This window comes from Phaethon lepturus, unplaced genomic scaffold (assembly GCF_000687285.1).
Source record: "Phaethon lepturus isolate BGI_N335 unplaced genomic scaffold, ASM68728v1 scaffold4883, whole genome shotgun sequence".
In the NCBI taxonomy this organism is placed as follows: domain Eukaryota; kingdom Metazoa; phylum Chordata; class Aves; order Phaethontiformes; family Phaethontidae; genus Phaethon; species Phaethon lepturus.
The window spans coordinates 44,524-60,346 of NW_010528254.1; the positions used below are offsets into that span (position 1 = coordinate 44,524).

At 38.2% G+C, this 15,823-nt stretch overlaps 1 protein-coding gene across 1 annotated transcript in view; it reads left to right on the forward strand.

The window, feature by feature from the left end:
• The window catches only part of LOC104618099 (RNA-binding Raly-like protein), a 38,082-nt gene extending 29,048 nt beyond the window's left edge, over positions 1-9,034 (forward strand). Inside the window, exon 6 of the mRNA XM_010283612.1 lies at positions 8,929-9,034. Within this exon, the coding sequence (XP_010281914.1) occupies positions 8,929-8,946 (18 nt within the window). The 3' untranslated portion in view covers positions 8,947-9,034. The remainder of the gene's footprint in view (positions 1-8,928) is intronic.
• Positions 9,035-15,823: the final 6,789 nt, after the last annotated feature.

Consider the following 15,823-nt stretch of genomic DNA (forward strand, 5'->3'; position numbering starts at 1 on the left):
AGAAGGACTTGGGGGTACTGGTGGACGAAAAGCTGGACATGAGCTGGCAAGTGCACTTGCAGCCCTCAAGGCCAACCACATCTTGGGCTGCATCCAAAGAAGCATGGCCAGCAGGGCGAGGGAGGGGATTCTACCCCTCCACTCTGCTCTGGTGAGACCCCACCTGGAGTCCTGACTCCAGTTCTGGAGCCCTCAGCACAGGAAAGACATGGACCTGTTGGAGTGGGTCCAGAGGAGGGCCACATAAATGATCAGAGGGGTGGAACACCTCTCCTATGAAGACAGGCTGAGAGAGTTGGGGTTGTTCAGCCTGGAGAAGAGAAGGCTCTGGAGAGACCTTATTGCAGCCTCCCAGTACTTAAAGGAGGCTTATAAGAAAGATGGGGCAGACTTTTTACTAGGGCCTGTAGCGATAGAACAAGGGGTAATGGTTTTAAACTAAAAGAGGGCAAATTTACTAGACAGAAGGAAGACATTTTTCACAATGAGGATGGTGAAACACTGGAAGAGGTTGCCCTGAGTGGTGGTAGCTGCCCCATCCCTGGCAACATTGAAGGTCAGGCTGGACAGGGCTCTTAGAAACCTGATGTAGTTGGAGATGTCCCTGTTGATTGGTGAGGGGTTAGAAGAGCTTTAAAGGTCCCTTCTAACCCAAAGATTCTATGATTCTATTCTATGACTATTTGGAAACAACATTCCCCAGTTCTGTGCAGGGAGAACAGGCATCAGAATAGTGACCCAGCATTGATACCGAAGCAGCAATATGAGGTACAGTGGGAAAGTGATGAGAGAATGGGAAAAGGACACTGGTGTTTTCTAGGCTCTCACTGGGACACTGAAATCCTCCAAAACAACTCAGGTCAGCCATCGGCTCTGTGTTTGGCTATGGATTTGTGCCTATCAGTTTAATCCTTAAATTCTTAGATTTAACTGAAATTGAGCAATTGCCATGCATCACACATTTTTCCTGGTGTGTCAGTCTTTGAAACTAAATAGCTTTAGTTCCCCTAGAAAACACTCCTTTCACAGGCTTTATCAGTATGCTTGAGCCTAAAGAATGCTGAATGAAAAACCCTCAGAGGAAACATTTTTCTGCTGAAAGTCTTCATGCGAGTAAAGAGGGGTAAACACTGAAAAGCCAAAAGGTTGTTATTTTTCCATATAAAAAGACATAAGTTTTAAATGTTTTTATTTTTTCAATACAAATTGCAGAGCCACTGCAGTTAGTGACCCAATTATTCCAAAAGGTCTCAGTTTTTTGAGAAAATATAAATGTGTTACTAAGAAGATTTTCTGCATGATTAATACCAAAACATGAAAGGCAGATTGAATTTATCTGTACATAGGCATTTACCAACCTCAGAAAAGGGAAGTTATTTAGAAGGTGATAGAACTGTAATTGCCATTTCAACAAAAAAGCAATCAGTGAGGAATAAAACAAGCTCAGTCTGCCGAAATGAAGATTTGGATGTTAATCAAATGCCAACTTAGCCAGCCTGTTATGCTGATATGTGTATCTGAAGTTTCTAAATTGTTGTTGTTATTGATTTCTAAAAGTACACTACAGTTTTAGAAAGTCTTTCAAAATGAGTAAGTTGTGTTTCAGCCCCAATAAATAGAAAATGAAAAGGCTAGATTCTTCTCCGCTTCCTCTGTGCAGGATTACACTAATCCCTTCTCAGCTATTAGGTGATTCTGCACCATTTGCAGACCACAGTGTAACCCCAAGCCCACCATTTTGCTTTGTAATTTCTATTTTTAAAAGAATGTCTCTTGAAATCCCCATAAAACAAAAATATTATGCACTACTATGCACTTTGCATTCAAATAAGCACTATGCAGGAAAATACCACACAAAATCTGTTTAAAATAAGACCAGCTTTTATTGTCATTTCAGTCTGGATCACATTCCCAAACAAAGTCTTTCCCAGGTAACTGTACATCCTGTATGTCTAATTGACTGTCTTAATTCAGTCAACTGTTGTCACCATGTAAGTATCCATTGTGCATCATTGTTAGTCTCATCCCTCTCCTCCTTGCTATGGTTTACTCAGAGCTTTCCTGGTATGTCTGTCATCTCATGCTAAATGCTTCCATCTGCTTCCTCCAGCAAGCTCTCCTCCCCATTCCTTCTCTGTTAATTTGCTTTTTACCTCACTCCACCTGGTCTTTATGTTGAGTAAAACTTCTGTTTCCAAGTAACTGAAGAATCTCCTGTTGATTAGATAGAACATTCCTGATCTCATTATCATCACCGTGTACAATTTCTTTTTCCTGCATGGGTGCACTATGTTTTTTGATGCCTATCTAAACTCTAATTTCTAATACTGGGAAAGTTTAGCAGGTGCTTTCTGTGTAGTGAGTTTAAGGTAGTTCTCCTAAATAAGCTTCTACTTTCATATATTTTGAAAATACACTACCTAAAGTGTAGACATAGTGAGTGGCCTCAAGGTACAAGTTTTAGTTGTTCCTTTTTACATTATAAAGCTCTGTGTTCAAACCTGCACCTTGGCATTGGCAGGACAGGAACTGTTGCCTTCAGCGTTAATACTAATTGGACCACCACCTCACACTGAGGAATTCTTACTCCTCACATCAAGCAGAGGTTAATTCAGTAGGAATTTTATTCTACAACTTTCTGATAGCACCCTGCAATCTAAAATCATCTCCTTTGTATCATTCAGAATAATAAAAGATGATCCTTACTATGGATCCAGCTTAGGACTCAGTTAGACTTGCTTCTCATGGAACAGGCCGAATCCCAAAAAGCAGAAAACATCTAGTGGTCTCCCATGAGGGTCATACCTCTGGAAATCCACTATGAATATCCACTCATATTCAGGGTTAAAGGAAATCAGGACTTTTTCCCCTTTGCTATATTTGGCACTGGATCCCAAGATGGTGTTGAGTTGCTTTCAAGGGGCTCTGGTACAACCTCAGAAAACTCTGTGGACAGCATCAGCGAGGACTTACTGCATTTGCTTTGGCTTTATCAAGCAAGAGAGAACATGAAATACCATGTTGATGATGGCAGCACAGCTTTACTGGAGGGTAGCCTTGTGAGTACATTCTGGGTAAAGGCTTCAGGGCAGCAAGTTCTGCAAAAGCACCACCTTCTCACCTCTTCCATGTTCTCCTGCTTGGAGATTCTGCAGCCCACCCCACACTCTGCAGAAGGTCCAATGTCTCCAGCTTCAGATGCCTACCACCATCACTAGAAACTACACTACTAGTCCCTGAGTCTTCTCCTACTCCTATAAAGAATCTTGTAGAGGAAGATTTTCCTGCAAAAAGCAGTCAAGTAGGAGGAAAATGCACAGAGTAAAAGTGAGGTGGACAGATCCACTTCTTTCCTTCCTCTTCCTTGCTGCCCTCATACCTCCCTCTAATCCCAAAGTTGTTCCATCAGCCTCCCACCTGACCATCGTCTGAGCATGTCCTCACTGGCACTCTCCAAATATTAGGTCCTTTCTCCACTGCTACACCCAACAGTATTCATCAGACATCTGCCTACACAGGACTCTCAAAAATAGATGTCGGTCTAGGGTAAAAATTGGTGTTTGATAGGGCTGTCTCATTCTTCCCGCTGATTTTTATTGGACAAGCAAGTGAAACAGAGCATTTTAATACAAAGGAGATAGAAGTTTGTTTTCACTGATAAGTAAAACAGCCGTTCTCACATGTACTTACATAAGTACTAACACTTCAAAGCAATTAAACTGTTCACTGAACAGAAAAACGATTCTGTAGTGTTTTCAGCAATTAAAGTATGATTGACAGAGTACAAAAGATAATGATTAGGTTTCATCATTTGAAGAGAGGTTTAAAGAAGGTGCAACTTCCTTTAATTATTCTTTATTAATATTTACCAAACTGCATAATTTCTCCTATTTGCTATATGCAGTAAATACTCTATCACTAGCTCATTATAAAAAGTTTTTCTTTAGTGCCGTAATTTTTGTCTGTCATGTTTTGCATAGCGTTACAAATGACAGCAGAAAACCCGTCATACATATTCCCATTCCCCTGCTAACACCTATGGAACTGAGCGTTTACATTTCATATGGGGTCATTATACTAAATCACCTATATAACTGTGTTACTTAATCAGAGATTTCATGCTTTAAATCAAGGGACAAAGCACAAGATGTATTTCAAATGAACACAGATGTGGAGTCAATGTGATAGCTAATATAAATTCAAGGTTCCTTGGTGAGCCCTGTTCATTGCTGGTGGATTTCCACTCATGATGATGAATGCTGCGTAAAAGCCCTTAGAGGTGCAAGCCCCCATTGGTAAATTACTGGGGTTTGCACTCAGTGTGAGCTGCCTGCTTAAGAGAAAGAAGGATGTTGTTGTGAGTTAGACACAGCAAATAAACAGAATGGCAATTTGCACTACTGCTTTCTGTAATGCATCCTGATCTTTCTTATTTTAGGCAAATAATCTGGATCGATAATGGCTAGCCAAGAGTTTAGTGTTTGGGTTTTTTCAAGTCTGTTCTGCAAACAGATTCAGTCTTACACCTCCTTATCTGTCCAGAAAGTACATTCCATAATCAGAAAAAATTATTAGAGATGAAACAGAGCGTGCCATCCTAAAGTACATAATAGTGACATCTGTGGACCTGAATTCAGTATTCTCAGATGTACAGATAACAGTATAGGAGTCAGCATCAGATGCAATCAAAGCAATCATGCTATGACTGCAGTTGGAGGTAGAGCGAATATGAGGGCCAGTGTGGTGAATGGAAGGACAGAGCAGCAGCTGCACTTTAATGGGGCTTGCAGCTGTTTTGCGGGAAGTGATGTATGGCAGTCACATAACCCACTGCCAAAGCCTAGTCAGACACCAGCAAAAGCATGGGAGGGTGTCAGGCATCAAGTCTCCAACTCAACAGAAGCCTGAACAGAGATAGACATGAGATTTTACCTGAAACCAAGCAGTGGTCAGAATTAGCTTCAGATGCCTCCCTTACAGCTGTTAAATACAGAAGTCCAGTCCTGAGAATCAGTTTGACTGGCAAGGGAAAAGAGGCAGGAGAGCAAGAGGAAGGATATTTGAAGCTTTGGGTTTCAAGCTCTTGTGTGTATGGCACCATCATCTATCCATCCACCGTTTAGCTGCATTTTCTGGGAATTTCTAAGATTAATGTTCTCATGAAAGCCATTCAGTATAGCCAATTGCTTAAAAACAGATGCATTTTGTCAGACATACATCTTGCATAAACTTGTTGGATGCTCTTATTGCATACAATTATTGTGGGATAACCCATACAGTAAATTCTATAACGTCCATATTCTGTGGGACATTTCTACAAACTACAAGGGAAGACATTAATCATGTACATCTTTTGTGTCATTTAGCCAATATGCATTCCTAATATTGCCTCCCAAGGACATATGCTGAACTTACGCTCCCAGATAGTAGGTCTTATTCCTGTACATCTAGGTCTGGAAGATGAGCATGGTAAAGAAAGCCCTGCACACTTTTCCTATAAACCCCGTGAGAAGAAAACTATGTATTTACGGGGAACAAGGAACAATTCCATTTGTTCTTCCTTATAGTTCTGAGAACTATAAGGAAGAACAAATAAATCAGAGCAGGGAATAAGCTGAGCTCTGTTTGGATACAGCTAGCAGACATCGAAACTCACGCCTCCCACAGACAAATAAAGTCCGCCTGAACAAGTTTAGAAAACTTGTTCTTAGAAGACAGCAGCATCCCCCCCTGCCACAGAAGCAATGGTCTCTGTTACAGCTTCCAGCTGCTTAGGGAGGCTGCGGAGATGGGGTGGCCCATCTCATTCTAAACAAATGGTGTCTGAAGGTCTTTACCCTATGTTGAGCTTGCCTTCTCATAAAAGGCTTTCAGGAGAAATACAGAGTGCAAACCATTCCTATAGTGTCGTGCTTGGTGACTATGAAGCACGGAGCTTAGAGGAAATGGTCTCCTGGCAGGAGATCTGATGGCCAAGCTCTCCCCAACAAACAAAAAAGTTCTTTACATGCAGAGCATTCTTAAAGATCTACAGATGTAAAGACTGGCATTTTCTAGGCTTTGAGGGGAGGTAAGTGATAAAACCATTAAACCTATAAAAGACAAGATGGAAAACTCTCTAGATTTTTACTGGATTTTAACTGACTTACTCCATCATTTTTAGCGATTATAGTTTGGGGCCCATTAAGTAGAACTGCACTTTCATTTAGTGAGGTGTTTAATATTTAATGTTGGCTTTCCAATGTTATATACATTGTAATAGTGTAAAGTCAAAATTAATTGAATCTAGTATAATTTGAGTCTGGTAAAAATGCTAGCACGATCATACTGGAACTATAATAACAGTAGCAATAGCATTTCTGGAAGACTGAAATACAGTGTTATCCCTAAGAAGACTAAGTTTCCAATAGCTCATGCTCAAAAAGCCACCAAGATAGGGAAAAAAAAACAGCAGAAATAATTTCAGGTGGAAAATGAACCAATAAATATTCCATAACCTATCTCCAGCTTTTTTCAGAGATTATGATGGCAATTAGGACAGTATATACTGTTTCTTTGATATTGTCTACGGCTGCCAAGGCTATATACTCAGTTGGGTTATTCGATTCTTAAAATGCATTATGTTCAAATCACACTTTCTAAAGTGGTTTTCTGTTAGAACTACATCAAATGAAAGCCATATTGCTGCTTAAATGTAATTCAGTTCATCCTTGTTGTGTCAGGATGATTTTTATACATGTAACGGGAAAGAAATGAAAAGATTAAAAAAAACATTAGTCATCATGAGGTTTTTTAATATCATCAGCACTACCATAAAGCCAGCTGATAAATTGCACAGTATTCAGCACAAAGAAATAGAATAAAATTAGTATTGCATTATACTAGATCAGTCATAGCCCTGGGTTACTGTCATTCTATGGAAAATAAAACCTTGACTATTTCAGATTTTAAAGTTTCTTCCCAGCCTTTAAAATTATTTGCCTTAAGAGACAAATAACAAGCCCATGTACTGAAGGAAGAACACAAGATTTTGGGCTGGTGGGGTTGGTAAATTTTTATCATTGTTTTTAAATGACAGCAAAGCAGCATTGATGACTCGGATCCAGATGGTTAGCAGTAATGCTTCATAATAGTAACCTAATGAAGCTTTTTAGTGCTGGTGACAGGTAAATGCTTGAAAGGTTTATGGCAGGGAAAAAGCTTCAATAAATAACTTGAAAATCTGTCTCTCTTCTTACTTGCATAATTATTGCTTTTTATAATGGTATAGTAGAACAGCAACGCATAAGTGAAGAAAAGGTTAGAAAAGAGGAACTCTCTCTGGAGCTAATAGGATGTACAGTGGGATTTTTTTTTACGTCTTGTAAGATGATTAGCTACTTAACAACCATTAGGCCTCTCTCAGACTTAAGGGGAGAATTTAAAAATCTTTTTCATGCAGTTAAGTCTGTCCAGAAATCAGGAGCTAAAAATAGGGGAGATGAAGATTTTTCTCTATGCAAGTAGAGAATAATAGTTTCAGGATATTTTAACTGAAAGAAGAAAGTTCTGGGATCTCGTACATGAGCTTTTCTCCTTAGTCCTAGTTACCTGTGAAGAGTACAGCCAGAAATCTGGTGTTCCCGTTGCAACAAGGGGGAAATCTGATGGCTGACTGCTTCAAAGGGCAGGAGGCCAGTCCAGCAGGGACTCTGATGTTTCTGATAGAACTGTTTTCATTGGAAAACCAGTTTTTCAATAAATGGAAATTTTAACAGGAATCATCCCTTTTTTGGGGGGAAAAAGGCAGACTTAAAACTCACCGGAGTGAAAAATCAGCTGAAAAGAACATCTGGAAATTTTTCAGGTTTTGATCAGAAAGACACCAGGTTTTGTCAGCTGTTTTCAGTTTCAGTTCTAGAAAATAATACAACCAAAAAAAAAAAAAAAAAGTGAAAAGTGAAGAAATTGGCTGAAAGATATTTTTCCTGTCAAAAGTAAAAAAAAAAAAAAACCTTAGGTTGAAAATTTCACTTAAAAAAAGAAACCATCTACTTATGTTAACATTTTCTACTGTCAGTTTTCCAAACAGATGTGACTGGGAAAGTGTTGGCAGTTCTTCTGTGGGTAGGTGGAGCTGGTACATCTTGTGCTCTCCTGCAGCACCATTGAATGCCTAGTTGAAGCTGGTAGCATTAATGGATTGAATAGCAGGACTCTCAGGTTTTTAGATGCAACCTGCCTCCAGCTTTTGCTGGAAGAATGACCCTCAGAAGTGTTGGCTGACATTGAATTTTTGCTGTTTCACACTGTGGCTGGTAAAAAAAAGAAAGAAATCAAAGGATATGCAATTAAAGCCTATGGCATGTACACAAGAACAGTAATAAAATAGGCAACATCAAAAGGGAAGCCACTGAGGAAAGATCCATCAATCTGGTAGCTATAAGCATTGTTGAAAGCACACAGTCAGTGTAAATGGTCCAGAGTAAGGTATAGAAATAGTGCAATGGGACTGAAGCAAAGAATCCTATACACAGTTTATTTAGATTGGATGCTGTTAGGCAAATAAAGCATTTCATTGCAAAGGAGCTAAGAGATGTATTTTCTGCTGGTAAAATAGAAATTATTCAGCAGTTGTTCACACAGCATTATTGAGGGGAAGTATATTTCATCCTCAACAGCTCTTGCTTGATTCACTGTAGTTGTTTTGGGCCATGCAGTCTTAGGACTCTTGCACAGTCCTGACTGTCCACTGCTGCAGGTACACAACTTTTAGCCCTCAAAGGTTTAAGGTGGGAAAGTCTGATAGATACTGATATTTGATTGATTCATGAAAAAGTCAAGACATAGTCCTCTTCCCTCTTTTCCCCAGTTGTCTTGGCTTCCTTTCGAGGTTCTGCTGGAGGAAATTCTATGCCTGCATACTAAAGTGAACATTTAATTTCTCAGTTTCTACAGATCAAGTGATGAGATGTCATGTGTGAACCCCCTGAAGGCTGAGAAGAGAAATCCTGACTACCCCACAGAAAATTGTGAACTGCAGTTTCTTACTGGCTAGCAACACCTTTGATTCAATTTATATGAAAACTCAATTTACTTATTAAAATGGACATTATTGTTCAAATATCAGAAATTCCATTTCTTATATGTTCTAAGCTGTACAATTGTCAGATTTTTATGGTTTAGATTGTAAATGTGTTTTTCTCTGGCTAATTATTGGTATTATTTTTTTAATTTTGATGTCTTAAAGGCCAATGTACTGTATCATAATAATATGAAGGACATATTTAACAGATGTGGGAAACACTGTATACAAATGTATATTTCTAAAAGCTATTTTTATGATTAGCATGTTTTACTGTTTTACCATACTTAAAGTCAGGTGATATTGCACTTCTTTGTTTACAGCTTAATTCAAGCAAGATCACAATTAAATACATTGTATGGTATTTTCCATTATTTTATTTATTACATTTGTCATTGGAAATAATTATGTTTACTAATAGGGATAGCTACTAAAAAGTGAAAATACTGAAATAAGAGAGAAAAATAAAATGTAAATTGGATCCTCCTGTATACCCCTATCTTCAGATAAGCACTCTCTGTGATGCCATTCACTAGACAGTTGTTACAGCTGTTCCTGCAAGTTTCTAAAGGCTGTTTGTTGCTACCATATGGAAAGTTTACATGACAGTCAGTCTCCTGTCTAGCCAGGTAAATAACTTGTAGACTGACAATATCTGACAACTAAGTTAGCCTACTGATTACTTTTTGGTTTATTTTCTGGCAGTAGTCTTTCCACTCCTGAACCTCTAAAGCCCTCCTAAAAGCCTGCAGCTGGAATAATTAATTAATACAGATGTTGTAGGGGGAATCTCAGTATAGAATTTCTTAATAAATTGTATTTCATTTCAAACAGAATGGATGCATTGTTTCTCTTGTGTTACTGAGATATTAAGGGTACCAAAGCATATATGATATAGGCACAACGCCTTCTCTAATGGAAATACCAACTTGTTCACCATCCCAAAGCTAGGCCTCCTTAGCACTGGAGACGACATGAAACAAGGAATAGTTATTTATTTATCCACATCCCGAAGTGAGATATACTGCTACAGAAAGAGGCATGTCTTTAAAGTGGTTGCAGGGGGGAAAATTATTTAATAGCTATGGCCTTCCAAGAGGGAGAGACATTAACTGAAGAAGTACCTTACACAGTGAAATGGAGCTCAGACCCAGTCGTGTGCCAGTTTGCAGACACAGAGTCCTGACATCCACTGATACCTGTGGCCAGGGGTACTGGGTATCATCCAGCACCACAAAGATGAACCCTTGCCTTGCCATTTCAATCGTTCTCTGCAGGCTGAAAGCAAGAGAAAAATAAAGATATATTCTTTAATAGATGAAACTTTCGATTTCTATAAAAAACAGCAGTTTCTGAGACAATAGGTTCACCTCAAACAATGAGGGTATGAGGAGGTGGGAACTCAAGGTCTCGAGTCAGGTTTCCAGCATGGGGACTGTCATAAAAGAAGGACTGATATTCTTCAAACGTTTGGAAGAAGAACATACATTTGAATTTAATTATCTATTACCAAGTGGGAATTTACTTCACTAGGAGACTATGTAACATAGCACTCTCAGTTATGTTTCTGTATCTTATATTTAGCTTGTCTATTGTCTGTGGAGTTACATGGTTTACCTAAGTGCTGAGTAGTACCTAGCTACTTAATTAAGGAAAGAATAATATAAGTAGTTAACGCCTGAGCATAAAGAATCGCAGCTTCAGAAACCACCAAGGCTGACTACCCCAGAAAAGTGCAGCAAAAAATATTACTTCTGTGTAAGTGAAATGTTAGGTCAAATCAAAGGGTGAAATATTTCTCCACTATCTATTAGTATAGGTTACGATAATTTTTAACTGTAAAAAATGCAAAAAAAAAATTGCCATTTTGAGATCCCCATCTTTGGCTGACAGTTAAAAAAAAGAACTCCAAACCTGAGCAGCTAATCAGGTGTTTTGCCCATTTCAATTATTTAAAATGTTGGCTGATTTAAAAGATGTAGAATGTCATCCAAGGACATCAGTTCTGATCTTGGTGTTAATAAACTACGTAAAAGAAATAGCTGGGTGTATCATCTCTTCACCATCTCCATTCCAAACGAGCTAATAACCACAGAAAGAACTCTATTAGATTTTTACAAATTCTTTCCAATCATTACCCTTAGATTATATATTCACAGAAATGATTGCACCATCATAATGTCGACACTGTTTCACACCACAGTTTAAGTCCTGAATATTTTGAACACAAAGACACCTCTGATGACACCATGAGGCACTACTTCGTTTGCAAGCCAGAAGCTTGTTGTGTTGTGCAGTCGATTACTAGCAAGGTTTCTTAATGGCGTGTTTGCTTCAATCACTACAGAGGATGCTGGTAGCTTCAACAGAGCTTGATAGTTCCCTACTTTTCATGTATTGTGGTATGCTCAGTGTTGTTTGCCATCACTACCTATACTTGTTTTACATGGCTTTTGTCAGTTGTGGGTTTTTTTAACATTGCTCATCCCTTGCGATATGGAAGAATAGGAAACATAAAGGATCTTGTCAGTTGGTTTGGACAGTCAACAGTCTTATAAAATCCCTTATGGTCAGTCCTGAATTAAACCAATTCATTTTCTACACAGACCTATATACTCTGTGTATTTCAGATATTTGTTTCAAACCTGTGCAGCTGCATGAATGGAAAATATTTACTAAAAAGCTTTAAAGTTTGGATCAAGAAAAAATATTTTTACTTTTGTAAACTCTTGTATTACATGTTGTTGCGGTTCTTATTAGTTTTCTCTGTAGATCCATTTTTAGTTCTGAAAAATCATTGTACTTAAAATATGTAGATATATACAATCTTGTAAGCAGTCGTATTTTTAATAGGTGCCACTGCAAGTTAGAATTAATACATTCAGGGTTTGCCCATGTAGAGCAGATTGATGGTTCATTACAGTTTTCTTTAAAATGTTGTAACATAATTTTTACATGTCTGTAAATAAATATTTTCTCTGATTTATGCACTAATTCAGTTTTGTAATTTCTTCTCTTTAAAATGTGACTCTCAGAAACTTTCCAGGAAAAATACATTTCTCTCATGGAAAAATATCATTTAAAGCTCTGTAATACAACTGCTTCACAAACTTTCCAAGTAGAACAAACAAGAAACAGGCATCCATAGTATGAAGCAGGGAGGGGACAAAGACAAATATTTTTGAGTTTTTAACCTGTTGGGAAAACCACTATAAAAATAATGCAAAAATATTAGAGGAGTGGAGGAGTTTTCCACATAAGTAATGGAATCCTGTCTCTTTGCCTTAAGAGTCCTTAAGGGTGGCTCCAAAGGAAAATATTTAAAAGATTTTCTTCTCTCATAAATTCTTTATTCTGAGACAGTAACCTTGTTACATGTCTGCATAACAAAGGTTTTTACCCTCCCTGAAATAAACTTGTAGGACTTCTCCATAGTAAGATCTCACCAAAGTCATCCCCTCAGATCCAACAGCCACAGATCAGAAAAGCCACCTCTCTAGGATGCTGCTGTAGGAGGCTCCCACACAAGAGGATGGATAGCGTGTGTGGTGAAGTTAAGGATAGCTGGACACCCTAAACGAGGAGAAAAGGTGTCCTGTTTGGCCAGCAGCTGCCAATCTTCAAAGTCAGCTAAGGATAGACCTGACTATGGGTTGTCGATTCCTAGAGAAAGGAGAGTCCAGCCAAGGCTATGAGTAAAGATGCAGGAAAGATCCTGTACACTAAGTAAAACCAGCACAACCTGGCAAGTTAGTACTGTAGCTCTAAGCATTTCTTACAAGTGAAATGTTCTGGCCATGAGGATGAGAGAGAGAGAAAGTAAGGGCACCTGTGTACAGCACTTGCACCCGTATTCCGCTGAACCATGGCCTTACAATGACGACTTCTGGAAAACTGATAAGAAAACACTTTGAGAAACTGCTTAGAAAAAACAGAGTGCTATAGGAAATAAACAGTTACCGGGTTTTGGATGGTGGGTTCATTAACTCATTCAAGACAGAAAGAGCTCAATGTTTTTCATTGATACATATTTTGGGTTTGCTATAGCAAGTATTTATTTGGTTAACCTCTCAAAGACAGACTGCTTTTCCACACTTGTGTGAACAGAATTAATCCACAATTATCACATAGCATTTTAACAGAAAACCTAGTTTCCATATCATCCATCCCATATAAATCCAACTAACCAAGCAAAACTGTTTCTAAAGCTTACATTTAAAACTTTCTGCTACTGCCTATGTATATTTAACAGCCTAGGGTAACGCAGAAGAAGCTTTGCATGACCACCCTGTGGTGTATTACTATATATGAATATATCTATGATGTATAGCTATGCACATATGGAAAAAAATAATCTTCCATTGCTTTGTGCTTTAGATAATTAGAAATCTTGCTCCTCAACTAGAGACAACTAATGTTGTGGAAAATAAGAATTGAACTCATCCCTGGGGCAACTCTGCCGATATTGGTCACTAAATGAGTACCTTTGCTACTCCAACTGGATTCTTAAGCAGAAACTGTAATAGGTGCTCAGCCTGTGAGGAGTTACAGCAACATTTAGCATGTTATTCAAAGAAAAAAGTGATAACTCATATTGCTGTTGCTAGCATTGCTACTGCAGCAGGAACACGGTGGAACATGGTGGAGGAGCAGAGGATATACAACAGGGTAGGGCTGCAACTCGAGTGGGGCCCTGAAACTTGAATGCGCATTGGAAGGGTCTTACCTGGGGATGACCTAGGAAATTACAGAAAGGGGATGTGCTGCACTTGTACTCATTGTATTTTTGAAGAAACCTTCCCCACGTATTTTTTTTTTCACATCCCTACCCGTGATGCCATGATTCTGACTATTCTTTCAAGGGCTAAGCTTCCAAATGTCCAGGTGATTTTGGTTGAACTTGCCAAGAATTCAACTCTTCAAAGAGATAATTACATAGAAAATTAACCCACCCTTCAGAATTTTGGCCTTTTTGTTTAATCCACAGGGTGGGGAATTGGTTTAATAAATGTTTGTTTACTTGAATGGGTACATTAACTGTAAATCTATGCTTCCATTGATGGGAAAACTAGATGAGACATCTACACTTCTGACACAATCTAAATGCCAAACTCCAAGAAAATGTAGACCCGTCCTGTGAGGAGAAGGGCCATACAATCATAACAAGATGGCAACAAGGCACTACCACCAGAAAAATAAATCTAGCAGCAGCCCATGCTCTCACTACTCCCACTGAGTGCCTGATTGTTTGCCTGCAGCAACTGGACATTTTACCTTGTATTAACCTTGCTCCATAGGTAAGTGTTTTTGTGTGTTATGCTAGTTATTATTATGAAAATAGGTAAAACAGCTCTCAGGTAAATTAGGTAGCACTGTCTTAAATCAGTAAAGAATTTGGTTTAAAGTTCTATACAGTTATTTCAGCTTTAGTTCTTTAAATCATTCCCATAGAAGGTAAGTAATATTCACTATCTCTGACTAGTATGGGAAGACCACAAACATTTATTTTCACAATATTCTTGAGCTTTTAAAGCACATTTTCTTAATTTCATCTCTTCTCTAAATGTCATTTTTCACTCTCTCTACTGCGTTAAACTGGAATGAATTACAAAAAAGTAAACATTTAGCAAATAAACATCCAGAAAGTATTTGCAAAATGAGAAATTTCTATTCACAAACACAAATAAGAAACAATTTTAATAGAAAGGTATCTTTTTAGACTGATGAGTAGAATTGATAAAAATAGGAAAGCTTTCAGGTGTAAAGCCCTACCTGTTGGGTTTTTTTTCTAAATTACTGTTAGACCATCCTTATATGGCTTAATCACCTTGTCTACAAAAACACTGCTGTTAAAAACAGCAAATCAAAATGTGACAGACATGTTCTTATCAGCCACAGAGCTATGCCACAAGTCATATTTCTAGTCAATTAAAACTCTGATTTATGTAACTGTTACACAAATCATTGTGCATAAAACATATAAATCAGTGTCTGAAGTGATGAATTTCAGCTGGGTTTTTTTCCTTTCTTTTTGTTTGCCAGCAGACAGTCCTATATATTCTGTTCTCCATCACTACTCTACTTAATACAGCAGGGCAAAGTTTTATGCAATACATGATACTAAGAAAATAAATGCCTAGAGATTTCTTTCCTTAGTTCTGTACAAGACAACTTTCAGCGATATACGTTGAGAGATTTGCTGTGTTTGTGACAACATGCCACATTACCTGTAATTAATGTATCAGTGTATGAAATGCTGTTTTACAAATCTGTTCACTGAGCACTATTATTTAAGGCAGCAGGCTTAAGAGAGCAAATATATCAGGTCATGTCTCAGGAACACAAAAGTGTTTTTTGACAGCAAGCTATATAAAATCAATTGTGCTGATTCCAAGGATGAGTGACCTTTCAGATTTGGATACTTCTCCATTTACGTGAGAATTACTTGTAAGTTATTTGCACATTCTGAGTGTTTTTTGTGGTAGGCCAACAAGGAGAAAAAACAGTAATCCAGGAGTTCTACCAGCTTAAATGTGCCTCATTCTGAACGATTTGTTCCACGCTGGTTTTGGAAGACCCCAGACATGTCAGAAGATAGCATGATAGCAGCAGACAATCAATAATGGCAATAAGAAAAATGACAAAAATCACTGCCCATGGAATTGCATGTGGGCAGCCATGTAGACAAATGACATTCCTGACTGCTCTATCAGGTGTACACTTGAAGTATAAGAGATGCTCTGTGAAACCCCATGCCGT